The sequence below is a fragment of the Erinaceus europaeus genome, chromosome 7 (genome assembly GCF_950295315.1).
Source record: "Erinaceus europaeus chromosome 7, mEriEur2.1, whole genome shotgun sequence".
Lineage (NCBI taxonomy): Eukaryota > Metazoa > Chordata > Mammalia > Eulipotyphla > Erinaceidae > Erinaceus > Erinaceus europaeus.
This window is the reverse complement of record NC_080168.1, coordinates 107,557,494-107,578,220: the sequence shown is the minus strand read 5'-3', so window position 1 is coordinate 107,578,220 and position 20,727 is coordinate 107,557,494. Positions and strand designations below refer to the sequence as shown.

The window sequence follows — 20,727 nt, the reverse complement described above, 5'->3', positions numbered from 1 at the left end:
TGGGTGGGTGGGGAGAATACAGGTCCATGAAAGATGATGAATGACATAGTGGGGGTTGTATTGTTAAATGGGAAACTGGGGAATGTTATGCATGTACAAACTATTGTATTTACTGTTGAATGTAAAACATTAATTCCCCAATAAAGAAATAAATTTAAAAAAAAAGAAAGCAAAAAAAAAAAAAAAAAAACTTAAACAGGGAAACTTTTAACCATAAAAACATATTAAATGGTTTAGAAAATTGCTAATTTGGAACGAAAATGAATGCAGCCAAAATCAACAATACTTGGTTATAGAGTGAATTTTCTCTAAAAAAAAAAAAAAAAAAGAAGTTTGGATTCAGGGGTGGAGGGTAGATAGCATAATGGTTATGCAAACAGACTCTCATGCCTGAGACTCCCAAGTCCCAGGTTCAATCCCCCGCACCGCCATAAACCAGAGCTGAACAGTGTGGTCTGGTTAAAAAATTTAAAAAAAAAAGAAGAAGAAGTCTGGATTCATTAGACATTCAGAGTGTCCACTATGGGGAATGGTAGAAACAGCTTGTTTATTCTGACACTAACAATCAGCATGGGATCCCAGACCTCTGACTTTAACTTCAGGTCCTTTCCACCTTTGCACAATGTTCCTGAGGTGCAGTATCCTATCTTATTTCCTAATAAGAACATTACCTAAACTCTAAAATTATGAGTCACCATAGTTTATATGCCAAGCACACAGGGGGTTTAATAGCTGTTTCCTGAATGAATGAAGGTGTTTATGGGAAATCAGGAACTAATCTAGTGAGAGAGAAAACTCTAGCAGAGGCTCACACTAAACTAACAATTCCCCACTGTCTACATTTAGAGAAGTTCTAACAGCCTAAGCTTCAGAAAGCTCCCTGTCTTTCACCCTCCCCTCCCTGCCTTTGTTCCTTTCCTTTCTTATTCTTTCTTCTTTTTTTTTAATTTTATATTTATTTCCTTTTTGCTGCCCTTGTTGTTGTAATTATTGTTGTTACTGATGTCATCATTGTTGGATAGGATAGAGAGAAATGGAAGGAGAAGGGGAAGACAGAGAGGGGGAGAGAAAGATAGATACCTGCAGACCTGCTTCACCACCTGTGAAGCGACTCCCCTGCAGGTGGGGAGCCAGGGGCTTGAACCAGGATCCTTATGTGGGTCCTTGTGCTTTGCACCACCTGCACTTAACTGGCTGGCTATGGCCCGGTTCCCTTTCTCTCTCTCTCTTTCTTTCTTTCTTTCTTTCTTTCTTTCTTTCTTTCTTTCTTTCTCTCTCTCTCTCTCTCTCTCTCTTTCTTTCTTTCTTTCTTTCACATTTGGTAGAGACAGCCAGAAATCAATAGGGGAAGGGAGATAGAAAGACAGAGAGAGAGGGGGCCAGGCAGTGGCACACTGGGTTAAGCACACATAGTACAAAACCCAGGGACCCATGAAAGGATCTCGGTTTGAGCCCTCAGCTCTGCACCTGTGTGTGTGTGGGGGGGGGGGGGGGGGCGGGGTGTCACATGATGAAGCACGTGTCTACTCTTCATTCCCCTTTGCAATTTCTCTCTGTCCTATCCAACAACAACAAAAGGCCACCAGGAGCAGTGGATTCATAGTGCAAGCACTGTGCCTCAGAGATAACACTGGAGGCAACAACAGAGAGAGAGAGAAAGACCTACAGGCCTGCTTCATCACTCAAAAAGCTTTCCCCTGCAGGTGGGGACTGGGTGCTCAAACCCGTGTCCTTGTGCATTGTAACGTGCACTCAACCAGGTATGCCACTGCCCAGCTCGTTCCTTGCCATTTCCCCCTTCTTAGGGCTGCTCAGTACCTGCACCATCAGATTTCCTCGGCTCCGACAGAACCTCTCCAACATCTTGAGGAAGAGGTGAGTAGTTTCTACCAGGTCACGGAGATAAGAGCGGGGCTGACATCTTTCATCAAACTTTCGAAAAAGTGCCAGGAAGAGTTCTCGGTACTCCATCACATAGAAAATGTTGTCTAGAAATGGCAGGGAAAAAGCATGGAAGGGCTGATCTAGGAATTTTGGGGAAAGGGGCTGGGCAATGGTATACCAGGTTAAGTGTACATAATATGAAGCTCAAGAGTTCGTGCAAGGATCCTAGTTCGAGCCCCTGGCTCCCCACCTGCAGGGAGGGGGGAGTCGCCTCACAAGCAGTGAAGCAGGTCTACAGGTGTCTGTCTCTCTCTCCCCTTCTCATCTTCCCCTCACTTCTCAATTTCTTCTCTGGCCTATCAAGAAAAAAAAAAAAAAGGGTAGAAGGGACGGGGGGGATTTAAAAAAAAAAAATGGCCTCAGGAGCAGTGGATTTGTAGTGCAGGCACCAAGCCCCAGTGATAACCCTGAAGGCAAAAAAAAAAAAAAAAGAAAAAAAAAAAAGAAAATTTGAGAAAGGCATAATGGATGAAGTGGAGTGTGGAGATTAGAAAGAGTGCGATTTTTATTCAAGAGATGTAAAAGGCCTTGATGAGAATTCAGGACAGGACTTTTTTTTTTTAATTTAACTTATATATGCTTTAAAAACTATTTATTAGTAGGGAGAGAGAACCAGAGTAACACTCTGGTATATGTGGTGCCAAGGAATGAACTTGAGACCTTATGCTTCAGAGTCCAATGCTTTACTCACTGTACTGCCTACCAGGTCCAAATTTATTAATTTATGAATGAGAAAGAGAGATGACCACAGCATCAGTCTGATATATTTGGTGCTGGAGATCAAACTCATGACCTCATGCTTATAGGTCAAACACTCTAACCACTATACCACCTTCTGGGCTATTAAATATATATATATTTGGGACCAGCAAAATAGCTCACTTGGATAGTGTGCCTGTTTTGCTATGTGCCAGACTCTGGTTTGAACCCAGCCTTTACTGCACTGGAGGAAGCTTCACCACTGTGGTCTCTCTCTCTCCCCCTTTCTCTCTCTTTCCATTTGAAAAAGTCAGTCTCGTGGTCCAGGAGGTGGCACAATGGATAAAATGTTGATCTCTCAAGCATGAGGTCCTGAGTTCAATCCCCGGCAGCACATGTACCAGAGTGATGTCTGGTTCTTTCTCTCTCTCCTATCCCTCTCATTAATAAATAAATAAATAAATAAAAATATTATTAAAAAAAGTCAGCCTGAGTGGTAAGGTTCTGGCAACATGTAAATAAATAGATATTAAATATACAAGGAGAGTGACCAGAGCATTACTCAGTCATATGTAGTGCTGAAGAGTGAACCTGAGACCGAAGGTTTGCAAAGCATGCATAAGATCTGCCAAGCCAGCTCCCCACACTTTAATTTAATATCATGCCGTGTGAAGGAATGAACGCAAGGGTCTCATGTGTGTACAATACTGCTGAGCTACATCCCCAGCTCAATTTTTATTTTATATTTTTAGAGAAAGGGAGAGGTACCAAAGAACCACCCATTAAGCTCCCCTCTTGCCATCCTTGGTGGTCTTATGTGATGCTGGGACTCAAACCCTGGACTTCACTATGGTAAATTGTATGCTCTACCCACTGAACCACCTCTGGGACCCCTAGGAACTCACTCTTGATGATTCGACTGCTCTCCCTCACAGCCTCATCTGGGGACATGTCCATCTCATTCACTGTGGCCAGAAGCTCCTGATAGGCCTTCAGAGCCAAGTGCATACTGTGAGAGGAAGCAAAGAAGTGACATGGAGGACATCAGAGGACATCAGAGGACACCAGTTCATGGAAGTAGTACTAGCCCTCACCTACACACCTAAAATGGAAAACCCAGTTAGTTTTTGCTCCATAGTCTGTCTTAACCCTGAACAATAGGATAAAAATGTTCCACCCAGTACTCAGGCTCTCAGAATCCCACTCTGATCTGAGTCTCAGCCCACTCACCGGCGTGCCCAGGAGACAGCTTCCTTGCGGTCTGTCAGCATCATTTCATAGTAGTTGGTGAGGTTCTTCTCAATGAAGTGGAAGGTCCGGACACTGAGGGTTTCAGAAACCAGGCCTGGCCTGAAGGAGGCAGCTCGGTTGAAAGCCATAAAGAAAGCCAAGGCCCACATGTAGTAGGTCTCATCATGCTGCTGAGCCTTCTCCCGAAGGAGATGATCCTAAAGTCCAAAAAAGAAAAGACCACCTCGTGATTTTGGGCCTTCCCACTTATGCCTGTCCCATGATGATGGGAGGGCCTGGGACACCACTAAGCATATGCTTACACCCTCAACCTCCTCTCGGCTCCCCAGCTCTCTCTACATTCCCTTCCTTTGAGGCAATTTCTCTAGACTCTTATTTTCCTATAGCTATAAGCCACCAGCTTCTAACACCACCACCAACTCACACACTATGTTATCCACACTCCAGGGTGAGGTCTCTGACTCTTCTCCCCAGGCTACCTTTACCACCATCCTTGCCCCACTTAGCCTTTCTGTCCATCTCTCTCTTCCAAGCCTCCTAGATGCTCACCTTCACAGAGCCCATGAGCCGGTTGTAACAGTTCTCCAGGAACTCTGAGCAGAAGTCTCTGAGGAACAGCCTCACGTTGAGGGCAGAGCGGCGCTGAATGGACAGCTCCCGGGCAGCCTGGCGCCGCTTAGGCACCCTTCGGGGTTGCTTTCCCAAATCTGAACTGTAATTTTGGAGCTGGGATGTAGGGTGGGGTGATTAGAATGCTTTCTAACAGGTTAGGGAGACAGCATAGTGGTCATGCAAAAACTTTCATGCTGGAGGTTCCAAAGTCTCAGGTTCAATCCCAGAACCACCATAAGCCAGAGCTGAGCAGTGCTCTAGTAGAGTTCTTTCTTTCTTTCTTTCTTTCTTTCTTTCTTTCTTTCTTTCTTTCTTTCTTTCTTTCCTCCTTTCTTTCTTTAAAGATTAGTTATTATAACAACAATAACTGCAACAATGAAACAACAAAGGCAACAAAAGGGAATAAATACATAAATAAATCATTTTAAAAAGATTATCTATTAATGAGAAAGATAGCAGGAGAGAGAGAAAAGAACCAGACATCACTCTGGTACATGTGCTGGCAGGGACTGAACTTGGGAACCCCTGCTTGAGAGTCCAATGCTTTACCTACTGCGCCACCTCCTGGACCACTCTAGTAGCTTTCTGTATATCTTTCTGTATCTGTCATTTTTTTTCTAAATATTTTTTAAATGTTTATTTGTTCCCTTTTGTTGCCCTTGTTGTAGTTATTATTGTTGTTGATGTTGTTGTTTTGGATAGGACAGAGAGAAATGGAGAGAGGAGGGGAAGACAGAGAGGGGGAGAGAAAGACAGACACCTGCAGACCTGCTTCACCACTTATGAAGCGACTCCCCTGCAGGTGGGGAGCCAGGGGCTTGAACCGGGATCCTAACGCCGGTCCTTGCACTTGGTGCCGCCTGCACTTAACCCGCAGCACTACCGCCCAACTCCCATCTCTGTCATTTTTCAAAATATTTTTTAATAAAATTTTTTTTATTATTTTTATTTGCTGGCTAGATATAGTCAGAAATCGAGAGGGAAGGGGAAGACAGAGAGGGAGACAGAGACACCTGCAGCCCTGCTTCACCACTCGCAAAGCTTTCCCCCTGCAGGTAGGGACTGGGGGCTCAAACCCAGGTCTTTGTGCATTGTAATATGTGCGCTCAACCAGGTGCGTCACCACCCAGCCAATTTTAAAAAATTTTTTAAAATATATTTTTATATTTATTTATTCCTTTTGTTGCCCTTGTTATTTTTTATTGTTGTCGTTATTATTGTTGTTGTTATTGATAGCATCATTGTTGGATAGGACAGAGAGAAATGGAAAGATGGAGAGAGGAGGGGAAGACAGAGAGGGAGAGAGAAAGACACCTGCAGACCTGCTTCACCGCCTGTGAAGCGACTCCCCTGCAGGTGGGGAGCCAGGAGCTCAAACCGGGATCCTTCCTCTGGTCCTTGTGCTTTGCTCCACCTAAGCTTAACCTGCTGTGCTACCACCCAACTCCCTAAAAATCTTTTTATTTATTTATTATTGGATAAAAACCAAGAGAAATAGAGAGGGGAGGGAGGCAGAGATAGGAAAATCAACAAAGATACCTAGAGCCCTGCTTCACCACTCATGAAGCCTTCCCCCTGCAGGTGGAGACCAGGGGCTTAAACCTGGGTCCTTGTACACTGTAATGTGTGTGCTTAACCAGGTGACACCACCTAGCTCCTCCATGTCATTAAAAATACATAAGTAAGTGGTCCGGGAGTTGGCTCAGTGATAAGGCTTTGGACTCTCAAGCATGAGGTCCTGAGTTCGATCCCCGGCAGCACATGTGCCAGAGTGATGTCTGGTTCTTTCTCTCTCCTCCTATCTTTCTCATTAATAAATAAATAAAATATTAAAAATAAATAAATAAGTAAAATAAATCATAGCTTTAAAAAAAGAAAAAAGCGTGTTAACTTCTACCTTCCCTCTGAATATCTTTCTACATTCTAGAGTTATAGTTTTCTCAGAAGAAATTTTTTTTTTCCTCAAAAGAAATTCTAAGGCTTCCTCCCTGGGTCATACAGTTAAAGACAATATGACTAATGCCAGAGCCTCTATTTCCCTTCCCTTTCCAGCTTTCTAAGTCCATCAACAGAGAATCATTACCTCCAGAAATGATGACCCTTCTTAGGTCCCACAGACCCCACATGGGAGGATACTCACATTGTGGAGACCTTTGTGAAAGATCAGGTCTCTCTCGCCAATGGATTTCAGCCCTTGGACAATGTAGGAGCCCCCAAATCGAGAGTGCCTGCAGAGAAAGGAAAAGAAAACGGTCCAGGGTGGGCTGGAAAACCAGCCCTAAGCCTAGCCGCTACCACATGGAAGGAAGCTTTGGTGCTATAGTCTCTTTAACTCTCTTCCTTAAACTAACAACAGTCCAAGGTGTCTCCTCAGTTCTCTGGGAGCTTTATCCCCATTCTCTCCCACTGTTCACCCCATCAGAGCATGTTATAACTGCAAAATGCCAACTCATCACCAGTGTCTGAGAATTTGGCCCACATTGGGCGCCAGATGTTATTGTGGCGGTCTGGTGTCAGGCTGCACCGCGGAGAAGAGAGTGGACGTCCAGAGCAAAGGGGTACACAAATCTTTATTATAGGATGGGGGGGGTTTGGTTCAGACCACGTGGGGCCAGCCGGCAATGGCCGTCCCCACTACCTGACACAGGGGGAGAGAAGGGGGCGAGATCTGAGAGAGGGGGAACTGAGAGTCCAGAGAGGTGGGGGGTGAGGGGGGCTTTTTATTGGGCGACAACCAGGGGTGACGTGTGGGGCCAGGATTGGTTGAAGGGGGCACTGCTAGGATTTCGCGGGGCGTAGTAAAACCTGGGGGCGGAGATTGCATCAGAATAACTCCTCAGCAACACCCGCCCTCATCATTCCACTTCCGGCATGGGCATTCAGCTGGAGCAGCTCTCTGTCACTCACCTGTTGCCCCGCTGAAGGGCTCGGCTCTTCTTCTCTGCTATCTCACGTTGGCGTAACACCTCTAGTTCTGCCACATCTGTGCTCCTCTCCTGGGCTAGGCGTCCCTGCCCAACTCTTGCCAGCTGCTCAGGATTCTAGATTTGGATCAAAGAAGAAAGAGTCAGAAGTATGGTCATCCCTGAGTTCACTCCTACTGGGGACAGAGAGAGTGAACAGAATAGGGTGGTCAACAGGACCCCCAATTCAAAACATGGTGACTTTGCTTGTCCCGTCCCCCTAGGTAAGCTGGTTGTTAGAAAAACAACTCTAGTCACACAGAAGAAGAACACACGGGACTGGGGCAACGTGTCAAGCTCTCACCTGGTCACGAAACATAAGGGAAATAATCTCCAGGACATGAAGGCTCCACTGCTGCTCGGCAGATGAGCTGGCCAGGAAAAGCAGCAAGTCATCCAGGCCACTGAGGTGAATCGCCCAGAGAACCCGGTCATGGACACTGGCGTCGTCATCAATCCTCTGTGAGGGCAGAGAGGGAGGTCAGTTAGTCCCACCGCCCCACCCTGAAGGTCTCACCGCATTCTTCCCTGAATGAGGAAGCAAGGCTCCCCCACCTTCTCCTGATCAACGTCAGCTGGAACGTGGAGAATATTCCTGACCAGCAGCAGGATCCTCTCAATCAGCAGGTTGTCTTCTTCCTGCCGTTCCTCCCAGCCCTAGCAAGAAGGGAAACGATTATTAGATGATTAGAGGAGGGTCCTCCCTGTGGAAGGCAGGCACCATCTTCCCTGGCTGGAGGACTGGAGCACAGAAGAGAATCCGGAGGAAACAGAGGACAAGCATCCCTGAGGCAGTCGGAAGTAAGGACTGGACTAAGCATCCCAAAACCTGGAACCTGATCTCCAAGCCCAGCCGGGAACACTTCCCAAAGCAAGGGCAAAGTGCCTGCTGCCCAAGGGAGCCTAGGAAGTAAAGTGGTGACTCACTCACCAGCTGCAGCAGCTCATACAAGGTCTCACTGAGGACTCCGAAAGCCTTTTCACTGGCAAAAGCCTACGAAAATTGGGGAACGGGTCTTAAGTAGAGCCTACTCACTCATTTGCCACGGCCGTTCCCTTCCTCTACCACCCAGTTTCGCCCCAGGGACACTGAAAGAAAAACTCGCCTCCTTATAGGCTTGTAAGTAAGATAACACTTGCAGAAAATGATGGCGGAAGCTAGGTTCCTTGGGAACACTGCCAAAGCAGAGCAAAGCTGGCTGCGTCAGGTTCACCATCAGCCTGGAAAGATAAGGAAGGAGGCGGGAGTTATTGTAGCTCCTCACCAGGTATTAACACGGAAACTGATGGGCTCAAGTGCCAAAGACTGGCACATGGTGAGAGCAGAAACACTGGGGCATCAACCTGATGACAGCATCAAAAAGCGCCTTGTCCTGGCGGTGCTGGGTAAGGATGGGCAGGAGGTCGCTCTGAAGGATCTGGGCGGCCCCCAGCTGCTGCCGCACATCTCGAGTCTCGTCTTCATGTCTCAGGTAGCGGATCAAATCCTTCACACTCTCTTTACGGACAGAAGAAATGCTCACATGAAAACCCTGAAGAAGCATTACCCAGAGGCTATGTGCCTTACATACACGCGGCTTGAGGAGTTTATGCAACTTGTTACTTTTTTAAAGGTTCTCACCTAAGCAATCTGGTTCTTTGTGGTATGTGTCTCCCTCCAAGTACCCAAGGGCACTGCATGTGGCGAGGAGTTCACAATTCATCATGTACAAGTCCATACACCAGTGGGGCGACCAGTGGAGAGAGAAGGCTAGGGGGCGACAGAAATGATGAGGCCTGCAGAGACAAGGAATGGAAATAAATAGGGAAAAGGAGAGGGTTCTTCAAGCTCAGAATATTCTTTTTTTTTTTTTGCCTCTAGGGTTATTGCTGGGGCTCAGTGCCTGGAAGCCATTTTCCCCCCTTTTGTTGCCCTTGTTGTTGTAGCTATTATTGTTGTTGTTGATGTCGTTCGATGTTGGATAGGACAGAGAAATGGAGAGAGGAGGGGAAGACAGAGAGGGGAAGAGAAAGATAGACACCTGCAGACCTGCTTCACTGCCTGTGAAGCGACTCCCCTGCAGATGGGGAGCCGGGGGCTTGAACTGGGATCCTTACGCTGGTCTTGTGCTTTGCGTCACGTGCGCTTAACCCGCTGCGCTACCACCGACACCCGCTCAGAATATTCTTAACAAGATCCTCGAATGCCTCACTTTGGTGTCAGAAACCAAAAGTTCTGTTCACAGTGCCAGATAAATTAACCCATAAGACTCTGAGTCTAAAAAGTAAGCAGCCAGGGCCAGATAGGGATGTACCTTGTTGAGAGCACAGATTACGATACACAAGGACCCAGGTTCAAGCCCTTGGTCCCTACCTACACCACTTGTGAAGCAGTGTGGCAAGTGTCTCTTTTGCTCTTCCTCTTTATCTCCCCCTCCCTCTCAGTTTTTTTTCTCTATTTTTATAAGATTTTTTAAAATTATATTTAGTTACTGGATAGAGACAGCCAGAAATTGAGAGGGAAGGGGTGATAGGGAGAGAGACAGAGAAACACCTGCAGCCCTGCTTCACCACTCATGAAGCTTCCCTCTTGCAGGTGGGGACCAGGAGCTCAAACTCAGGTCCTTGCACATTGTAACACGTGTGCGCCACCAGGTGCGCCACCACCCGGCCCCTCTCTCTATTTAAATCAGAGCACTGCTCAGCATTGTTATGGTGCTGGGGACAGAACCGGGGACTTCAGAGCTCCAGGCATGAATTTTTTTTTTTTTTGCATCTCCTCTACACTATATTGCTTTTTTTCCCCTCTCATTAATACTTTTATGTTTGGGGTAAGCAACCTTGGTTTACAAGAGTGTAAGTGTTTGGGCTAGGTAATGTTGCAACTGGTAAAGCAGGAGTTACGCTGTGGGGGGCTGGGCGATGGCGCACCAGATTAAATGCACGTAGTACTAAGCGTAAGGACCTGGCTTCGAGCCCCCAGCTCCTCACCTTCAGTGGCGGGGATGCTTCACAAGCAGCAAAGCAGGTCCACGGGTGTCTTTCTCCTTCTCCCTTCTCAATTTCTTTCTGTCCTATCAAATAAACATGGAAAAAAATAGCTGCCAGGAACAGCAGGTTTGTAGTGCCAGCACCAAGCCCCAGAAATAATCCTGGAGGCAAAATAATAATAATAATAAAAAGAAAGAGAGAGAGATACCATGTGCAAGCACCTGAGTTCAAACCCCTGGCCCACAGTTCTCAGTAGGAGGGTTGTGAACACTGACCAGTACAGCAGGTAGCTCTCTCTCTGCCTCTCCCAATTTCTCTGTTTCTGTCCTAATAAAACACAAGAGTATCAATGTCACAGAAGGTCAATTTCCCGCCTCTTCGATATGTGTTGCCATTCCTTGCCCCTCACCAAAGTCCAGTGGACCCTTTCAACCTTTGTAACCCACCCCCTCTTGATAACCTTAACTTTGCAGTTTGAGACTGGAGAATTATAATTATCTTCACTTAGCATGACTTTTTCTTTTCTTTCTTTTTTTTTTTAAGACCTCTAATCCTCACAACCCAGGAGGTGGTTAGAGCACTGGACTCTCAGGCATAAGGTCCCAAGTTTGACCCCAGGCCAGATCACATATGCCAAAGTGATGCTCTGCCTCCTCTCTCTTCCTCCATCTAATAAAAAATAAATACATCTAGGGGGTCGGGCGGTAGCGCAGCGGGTTAAGTGCACATGGCGCAAAGCACAAGGACCAGCGTAAGGATCCCGGTTCAAGCCCCGGCTCCTCACCTAAAGGGGAGTCGCTTCACAGGCGGTGAAGCAGGTCTGCAGGTGTCTATCTTTCTCTCCCCCTCTGTCTTCCCCTCCTCTCTCCATTTCTCTCTGTCCTATCAACGAACAACATCAACAACAACAATAATAACCACAAAGATACAACAACAAGGGCAACAAAAGGGGAAAAAAAATAAATACATCTTTTAAGAAAGAAGGAAGAGGCAGCCCCTAAACCCTTATCAAGGTGACATGGATCCGGCATCCCGGATGTTGCAGAACCTGGTAATAGTGCAGACACGCAACAAATACCAAGTTTACTACCTGGCTTCCGGGGAGAATCAGGACGACCATCAATCTCGTCCTGCTGACACCGTCAGCTGCACTGCTCTCAGAGCTTGGCAGCTTGCTGTAAAAAACCTTCTCCTGCTCCCATGCCTACCAGCAGCCCCGGACTCCACCCCTATCTCCCACCCCCTGGAAACAGGTAGTTTCCAACGGACTAAAGTCTATAATGCCTGATGTTATCTTCCTGAATTTATGTAACTGGTCTATTTCTCTAGCCTCTCTGCTACCCCTTTGCCCCCACCCAGTACTCATACACTTTCTGACTGTCAAGTTTGCAGTGAGAAACTGAGCCAGGAAGACAGTCACCAGATAACCATCAATGGGGAGATTCCCCTTTGTTGCCCATTCTTGTGGGACGGGCAGGCCCAGAGACCTGGCTCAAGGAGGCAGGTGTAGCATGAGATTTCTAGCTTTCCCCCAAGAGACAGCCAGCTGCGCCACACAGGGAGTCAGCGTGAACACACTCCCAGACGGGAGGGCTGCCCCATCTGCTCTCTTCCGGTGCTGCTCAGGGAGCGAAGGACAGACAGATAGCAGGGTTGTCTGTAAAGATGCTGGGTCAGCACATCCTTCTCCAAGTCAAAGAAAAACACAGCATCACCTTCTGGTGTGAAATGACAAAGTCTAATAGGGTCCAGGGTAGACAGCATAATGGTAATGCAAACAGACTGCCATGCCCAAGGCATCAAAGTCCCAGGTTCAATCCTCCCCTGCGCCACTATAAGCCAGAGCTGATCACTGCTCTGGTAAAAAAAAAAAAAAAAAAGGAGGAGGAGGAGGAGGAGGAGAAGAAAGTCTAATAGCAGAGACAAAGCCCACAGACAACCTCGCAGCCTTCTCTTGCCTCCTTGAGTAGGAGGCTACATCAGCTCTCACAAAGCTTCCCTCTGCTGAGCTCTCAGATCTGTGCAGCTGCTGCTTCTTTCTTTAATACATTTATTTATCTATAAAATGGAAACACTGACAAGACCATAGGATATGAGGGGTACAATTTGGAAGTCAGGCAGTGGTGCGACAGGTTAAGCGCACATACCGCAAAGCACAAGGACGGGCGTAAGGATCCTAGTTCAAGCCCCCGGCTCCCCACCTGCAGGGGAGTCGCTTCACAAGCGGTAAAGCAGGTCTGCAGGTGTCTATCTTTCTCTCCACCTCTCTGTCTTCCCCTCCTCTCTCCATTTCTCTCTGTCCTATCCAACAACAACGACATCAATGACCACAACAATGTTAAACAACAATGGCAACAAAAGGGAAAATAAATAAATAAATAAATAAATAAATAAATAAAGAGGGGTACAGTTGCCACCACCAGAGCTCTGTATCCTACCCCCTCCACAGATCACATCCCTACAAAGCAGCCGGTGAAATAGCCCAATAGCTAGAGCACTGCACGTCCACGCCTGAGGCTCCTGACTCAGACTGCAGCTCGGCATGTACTGGGCTGGTGTTCCGGTTTCTTTCCCTCTGTCTCATGTAAGTCAGTCTCACTCTCTCCCTTCCTCCCCTCCCTCTTGTAACAAACAACAAATAAGTCTTGGGGGGGCAGGCAGTAGCACACTGGGTTAAGTTCACATAGTGCAAAGTGCACAAGGATCCCAGCTTGAGCCCCCAGCTCCCCACCTGCAGGGGAGTCACTTCACAAGCGGTGAAACAGATCTGCAGGTGTCTGTCTTTCTCTCCCCCGCCCCTCTCAGTTTCTCTCTGTCCTATCCAACAACAAGAACAGCAGTAACAACAATGGGAAAAAGACGGCTGCCAGGAGCAGTGGATTCATGGTGCAGGCACCAAGCCCCAGCTGGTGGAAATCTAGAGGAAAAACAAAAAAATTCTTGGGCCAGCAAAATAGCTCACTGGATAGTCCACTGACTTGCTGTGTGCACAACCCACGCTCAAGAAAGAAGGAAGTTTTGTGACCGGGGTCTCAATTAATTAATTAATTAATCCTGGGAGGAGGCATTGAATGAAGTGTTGGATTCTAAGCAGCCAGGTGGTGGTGCACGTGCTTGAACTTACATGTTACAATGAGCAAGGACCCAGGTTCAAGCCCTCGGCCCCCGTTTGCAGGGGGAGAGCTTTGCGAGTGGTGAAGCAGTGTTGCCGGTGTCTCTCTCTCTCTCTCTCCCTTTCTATCTCCCCCTACCCTCTTGATTTCTGGTTGTCTCTATCCAATAAATAAAGATAATTTTTAAAAAGACCAAAAAAAAAGCATGAGGTCCTGAGTTTAATTCCCATCACCACCTGTGCCAGATGCTGCTGCGGTCCTCTTTCCTCCTCCTCTTTCTCATTAACAAATAATTTTTTTAATAAAAAAAAAAAAAAGCAGAAAGACTAGATGGCAGCCGCTTTTATCTAGATATGGAGTCAGAGGCAGAGTGGGGAGGAGCTCAGGAAGGAGCAGTTCTTGCAGGTGAGGACAGCAGTTATGTAAGAGACCCAGGACTCCAGGCTCTAATCTCCTGCCATTCTGATAAAGCCCGAGCAACAGGCCAGCAGAGGAAGAACAGGGTCAGCAGACCTGCGGTAGAGCCCTCAGGTCAGAGTCACGAGGCAAGATGTCCATCTGGGGCACACTCACCAGAACTGGGAGAAAAATGTCCTTGACAGTCCTCCCTGGTAGAAATACGTTATTAGAAAAAAAAAAAAAAGGGGGGGGGTCGGGCGGTAGTGCAGCAGGTTAAGTGCACATGGCACACAGTGCAACAGCCAGTATATGGATCCCGGTTCGAGCCCCGGGCTCCCCACCTGCAGGGGAGTCGCTTCACAGGTGGTGAAGCAGGTCTGCAGGTGTCTATCTTTCTCTCCCCCTCTCTGTCTTCCCCTCCTCTCTCCATTTCTCTGTCCTATCCAACAATGATGACAGCAATAACTACAACAATAAAAAAAAAAATCAAGGGCAACAAAAGGGAATAAATAAATTTTTTTTTTAAATTTTAGAAAACTTGGGAGTCGGGCTGTAGCGCAGCGGGTTAAGCGCAGGTGGTGCAAAGCACAAGGACCAGTATAAGGATCACGGTTCAAGCCCTGGCTCCCCACCTGCAGGGGAGTCGCTTCACAAGCGGTGAAGCAGGTCTGCAGGTGTCTATCTTTCTCTCCCCCTCTGTCTTCCCCTCCTCTCTCCATTTCTCTCTGTCCTATCCAACAACAATAATGACAACAATAATAACTACAACAATAAAACAACAAGGGCAACAAAAGGGAATAAATAAAATAAATATCAAAAAAAAAATTTTAGAAAACTCATAGTTCACTAAAAGCTGCCTGCTCAGTCTCTGTGGTGGCATCTAACCACCTGCCTCACACACACCTTTCCACCCTTCTCAGACCCCTTCCTCCAGCCCCTCCCGCAATACAAATACACATTTCATGACTTGAGAAGACCCTCATAGTCTCTGAAACTTTGCTCTGTTCATTCCCTCCTCCCCTATTTTTTTTTTTTGTTAATTTCATTTATTTTCCCTTTTGTTGCTCTTTTTTTTTTTTTTACTGTTGTTGTAGTTATTGTTGTTGTTGTTACTGATGTGGTCCAGGCTGTAGAGTCTGCCTCTAATGTCTAGGGTAACAGGCAGGTGTCTGCACGCAGCCATCTGCAGAGGGAGCGTCACAAAAGCAGCTGCAGTGCTGTGCTGTCTCTTGTCTCACTATCTCTCTCTCTCTCCTTTTGCCTCCAGTTCCCTCAGTGCCCACTCTCCATTTCTGACTCACATCCCCTCTCTCTAAGTTAAAAGGAAAAACGAATCAATCTTATTATACTTTTTTTTTTTTTAACCGGAGCACTGGTCAGCTCTGGCTTTTAGTGGTGCAGGGAATTGAACCTGGGATTTAGGAGCCTCAGGCATGACAGTCTCTTTGCATAACCATTATGTTATCTACCCCTGCCCATATGTTTGTTATACTTTTTTTTTTTTTTTACCAGAGCACTGATCAGCTCTGGCTTTTGGGAATCAATCTTAATCTACAGATTCTAGAAGGAGTCTAACTCCAGAGAGAATACAAAACAAGTAATAATAATTATCAAAGTTAATTCTTTCAATCTTGGATGGAGCTTGAAAAAATCATGCTAAGTGAAATAAGTCAGCAACAGAAGGATAATATGGGATGATCTCACTCTCAGGCAGAAGTTGAACAACAAAATCAGAAAAGAAACACAAGTAGAACCTGAACTGGAATTAGCATATTGCACCAAAGTGAAAGACTCTGGGGTGGGTGGGCGCGGAGAGTACAGGTCCAAAAAGGATGACAGAGGACCTAGTGGGGGTTGTATTGTTATGTGGAAAACTGAGAAATGTTATGCATGTACAAACTATTGTATTTACTGTCGAATGTAAAACATTAATTCCCCAATAAAGAAATTAAAAAAAAAAACCCTTGGTGGGAACAGTGTCACCAATAAAATTTTTTTTAAAGTTCAAAAAATATAATTTCACTAGAGACTATGAATCAAAACCAAATAGCTAGGGCTTGGGGAGATAATAAAATGGTTATTTAAGAAGAAGAAAAATTCTCTCAACAAGCCACAGGAAAAGGACCAGTTTCCTGAATAACTTGTGCAATTCATGTGTGAAAATCCACTGTGTGCAAAGCCCATGTTCTCAGAATTCCTCAAAATGCTTAGAGAGGACCTGGATCTTGGTGTTTTGCTGCCGCCTTGTGGATATGCGGCAGAATGCACCTGAATAGAGGGAAATCCTTTTTAAAATTTACTATTTTTTTTTTGAATTTATTATTGGATAGAGATAGAACTTGAGAAGGGAGGGGGAGATAGAGAGGAAAAGAGACAGAGAGTCACCCGCAGCCTTGCTTCACCACTCGTGAAGCTTTCAGAGGAAAATTCCCAATATTTTTTATTATTGATTTATAAAATTGTAAGATATTAGGGGCATAATTCCATATGGGTCCCACCACCGGAGGTCTGTGTCCCCATTCCCTCCACTGGAAACTGCAGTGGTTCTCCCGATGCCACTGATACGGGCTGATTCTATAACTATCTATATCTATGTGTGTCTATTATAGATTCTTTTTCTTCCCATTTGTTTCTTCCTAGTTTTTCAATGGTGTTGCCTTCACTTCATTTTGAAGTCACCCCTATGCCTTTTACTACTCCTGGGTGTCTTTCCTTTTTTCCTTGTCTCTCTCAGACACCAATCTATTCTGTAGTTACTAATAACTATACATGTAATATCATTTAAAAAATAATCAAAGGGGCTGGGCAGTGGCATACCCGGTTAAGTGCACACATTACCATGCACAAGCACCCGGGTTCAAGCCCCAGCTCCCCACTTGTAAGGGGAGAGTTTCATGAGCAGTGAAGCAAGTACTGCAGGTATATCTCCACCCCTCTCTCTCTTTCTATCTCTCCTTCCCTTCTCAATTTTTCTGTCCTGTCAAACAAAGGGGGGGAAAAGGGGGTTGCTGGCAGCTTCCAAGAGCAGGTGATTCATCATGCAGGCACCAGGCCCCAGGAATAATCCTAGAGGCAATAAAAAATAACAATAATGCAACCAAGGTGATGGCTCCCTGGATGGACAGTAGGTTTCTAAATGTCAGTGATAACTGCTCAGAGCACCCCGCCACCCAGAGAACAGCTGGAGAGGGGAAGCTTCAGAAGGGTGCAGTGCTGTGTCTCTCCTCCCACAGTGCCCACCCTTCCCCTTCACCCTCCATCACGCTCTCCCCGTCTCTCTCTCTCTCTCTGACTCACACCCTCTGTCTAAACTAAAAGAAAATGGGGTCTCATGATCTGTGGAATCCAGTAGGGGTCTAAGTCCATAGCTACAATGCAGGGCAGATAAGTAAATAAATAACAATTAAGTCAACTGTCTATATTGCACCAAAGTAAAGGACTCTGGAGAGGGTGGCTTCCCGGTCCTGATGCATGATGGCTGAGGACTTGGGCTGGGGGTGAGAGTGTTTTGCGGAAAATTGAGAAATTTTACCTATGAATCAACAACTGACTATTTTTTTATAACTCTTTTTAAAAAGATTTTATTTATTTATTAATGAGAAAGATAGGAGAAGAGAGAAAGAACCAGACATCACTCTGGCACATGTGCTGCAGGGGATGATCTCAGACCCCATGCTTGAGGGTCCAAAACTTTGTCACTGCGCCACCTCCTGGACCACTTGATTGTATTTTTTATTTTTATTTTTTTTAATTTTATTTATTTATTCCCTTTTGTTGCCCTTGTTGTTTTATTGTTGTAGTTATTATTGTTGTTGTCGTTGTTGGATAGGACAGAGAGAAATGGAGAGAGGAGGGGAAGACAGAGAGGAGGAGAGAAAGATAGACACCTGCAGACCTGCTTCACCGCCTGTGAAGCGAGACACCCCTGCAGGTGGGGAGCCGGAGATCGAACCGGGATCCTTATGCCGGTCCTTGTGCTTTGCGCCACCTGCGCTTAACCCGTTGCGCTACAGCCCGACTCCCGATTGTATTTTTTAAAAGCTTAGTTTTTTTTTTTTAATCTTTATTTATTTACTGGATAGAGACAGCCAGAAATGGAAAGGAAGGGGAAGACAGAGAGGGAGAGAGACACCTACAGCACTGCTTCACCACTCGTGAGGCTTTCCTCTTGCAGATGGGGACTGGGGGCTTGAACACGGGTCCTTGAGCACTGTAATGTGTGCACTCAACCAGGTACACCACCAGCAGACCCCCAACTGATTGTATTTATTCTAAGTCATGTATCTCCCTAGTAGAAAAAAAAAAATCAATAGTCTCAGTATGTTCTAGAAGTAGGAGCAATGACAAATAATGAAATACAGCTCACATGCATGTGAAAGTCCACTGTGCACGAACCTGTGCTCTGGCAATTCCACAAAATATTAAGAAACAACCCAGCAGTGGCGCACCAGTTAAGCGTATGTAGTGCTAAGTGCAAGGACTGGCTCAAGGATGCAGGTTCGAGCCCCAGGCTCCTTACCCCGGCTTCCCACAAGCGGTGAAACAGGTCTGCAGGTGTCTCTCTTTATCTCCCCCTCCTCTCTCAATTTATCTCTGTCCTATCCAGTGAGGAAAATGGCCGCCAGGAACAGTGGATTTGTAGTGGCAGCACAGAGCCCCAGTGATAATCCTGAAGCTAAATAAATAAATAAATAAATAAACAACCCGGACTGCGGTGTTTTGCTGCCGCCTTGTGGACACACTGCAAATTACATATGAATAAGGAATCTCTGTACTCCTCAGATAATAATTATACATGAAACTTCACTTTTAACATTTGGTGGTCAATTTGATCAATATGTCATAGAAAAAAGAAGTGTTTCTTAAATAAACAGTGCAAGTTACAAGTGAAAATCTCCTATGTTCAAAGCCACTGCTCTCAATAGTTCACAAAATGCATGGAAACAGCTTGGACTATGGTGTTTTGCTGCCGCCTGGTGGACACGCTGCAGAATGCACCTGTATAGAGAAATTCATAAACCCCTAAAATGTTCTTTGAATGTTAATGACTATACATGCAGCCTCACTAAAATAAATAAATAAATAAATAAATAAACGATAGATAGAGCAACTGGTGAATGCATCGGTGGTCCCAGCAGTCGTTCAAGCACCCGAAGACGACATGAGAAGAGATGTACAAAGCAAGCTTCATAAGAGGTACAGCAATGCTCTTTCCCTCACTGTCTCTCTCTCTCCCTCTCCCTGCAGCTCCCTTGCCAGCCCCTCTCCACCTCTGATTCGCACATTCCATGTAAATAAAAAAGAAAAAAGAGTCCCATGAAGGATGATAAATGACATAGTGGGGGTTGTATTGTTAAATGGGAAACTGGGGAATGTTATGCATGTACAAACTATTGTATTTACTGTTGAATGTAAAACATTAATTCCCCAATAAAGAAATAAATTTAAATTAAAAAAAAGGGAAAAAAAAGAAAAAAGAGTTTGATCATTACTTATGTAGTCATCTAATCCCAAAGATACAGTAATGGCAAAAAAAGAAATGTTAAGGGGGGGGTCGGTGGGTGCGCAGAAGGTTAAGCGCACACGGTGTGAGACGCAGGGACCGGCGTAAGGATCCCTGTTCAAGCCCTCGGCTCCCCACCTGCAAGGGTGTCCCTTCACAGGCAGTGAAGCAGGTCTGCAGGTGTTTATCTTTCTCTCCTCCTCTCTCAATTTCTCTCTGTCCTATCCAACAACAATGACAGCAATGACAAGAATAAGAATAACCGCGATAAAAAAAACAAGGGCAACAAAAGGGAAAAAATAGCCTCCAGGAGCAGTGGATTCTCAAGCATGAGGTCCTGAGTTCAATCCCCAGTAGCACATGTAACTACAGTGATGTCTGGTTCTTTCTGTCTCTCTCTCCTTTCTCACTAATAAATAAATTCTTTTAAAAAGATCTTTAAAATAAATAAGTAAATGTTAACAATTCTTAATGCCAATTTACTCAGTACATCATAGGAAAAGTAACCATTTTCTTGCATAATTCCTGAGTGAAAATCCACAGCGTACTGAACTTCACTAAGCAACTTCAATAGCTCACAAAATGCTTACAACCTGAACTGTGGTATTTTGCTGCCATCTTGTGGACAAGCTGCAGAATGCATCTTAGTACAAAGATTTGCAAATCCACAATGTCTTCTTTTTCCTCTCCATCCTCCTTTCTCTCTCTCTCTCCCTACCCCCTCCCACCCCACCCCCCACCCCCCCCCAACCCCCAAAGCAGTGCGCAGCTCTGGCTTATGGCCATGCAGGAGATTGAATCAGAATTTTGGAACCTCAGGCATGAGTCTCTTTGATAACCATTATGCTATCTACCCCCACCCCAACGTATTCTTTTGCTGTCAATAGCTTGCATTTTCAGAACAATACAACATCTGGTGTACTGCACTAAAGCAAAGGACTCTGGGGAAGGAAGAAATGGGGCGGGCTGAGGGGTGTTGGGGACTCAGGGCGTGAATGTGGAAAAGAACAGAAGCTGGGGAGAGAGTGTGTGGCGGACACCTACGACAGGGAGGTGAGCTGTGCTCAGGTGTCAACTACTGTTTGTGAACCATTAGCTCCCCTTCCGCCCAGCCCAATAAAGGCGGGGAAACAATAACAAACCTCTGGGAGGCGGTGGGGGAAAGGTCTGGAAAGGTCTGGAATGTCTGAAGTTCCAGGTTTGATTCGTGCCCCACCTGTCTGGGCTGGCGCTCTGGATCCCCCGTCAACTTGCAAAGTAGATACACAGTATC

At 45.9% G+C, this 20,727-nt stretch overlaps 1 protein-coding gene across 2 annotated transcripts in view; it reads right to left on the bottom strand.

The window, feature by feature from the left end:
• The window catches only part of TIMELESS (timeless circadian regulator), a 95,728-nt gene that overhangs the window by 61,814 nt on the left and 13,187 nt on the right, over window positions 1-20,727 (bottom strand). For both annotated transcript variants that reach the window (XR_009550810.1, XM_060195141.1), the window contains exons 2-13: window positions 9,091-9,245; window positions 8,814-8,967; window positions 8,576-8,690; window positions 8,401-8,463; window positions 8,025-8,126; window positions 7,774-7,929; window positions 7,414-7,547; window positions 6,647-6,734; window positions 4,444-4,620; window positions 3,874-4,091; window positions 3,549-3,652; window positions 1,819-1,988 (exon numbers count right to left, since the gene is read on the bottom strand). Coding sequence is in view for 1 of the 2 variants with exons in the window: in XM_060195141.1 (XP_060051124.1) it covers window positions 1,819-1,988; window positions 3,549-3,652; window positions 3,874-4,091; window positions 4,444-4,620; window positions 6,647-6,734; window positions 7,414-7,547; window positions 7,774-7,929; window positions 8,025-8,126; window positions 8,401-8,463; window positions 8,576-8,690; window positions 8,814-8,967; window positions 9,091-9,187 (1,578 nt within the window). In the remaining variant the exon portion in view is untranslated. The remainder of the gene's footprint in view (window positions 1-1,818; window positions 1,989-3,548; window positions 3,653-3,873; window positions 4,092-4,443; window positions 4,621-6,646; window positions 6,735-7,413; window positions 7,548-7,773; window positions 7,930-8,024; window positions 8,127-8,400; window positions 8,464-8,575; window positions 8,691-8,813; window positions 8,968-9,090; window positions 9,246-20,727) is intronic.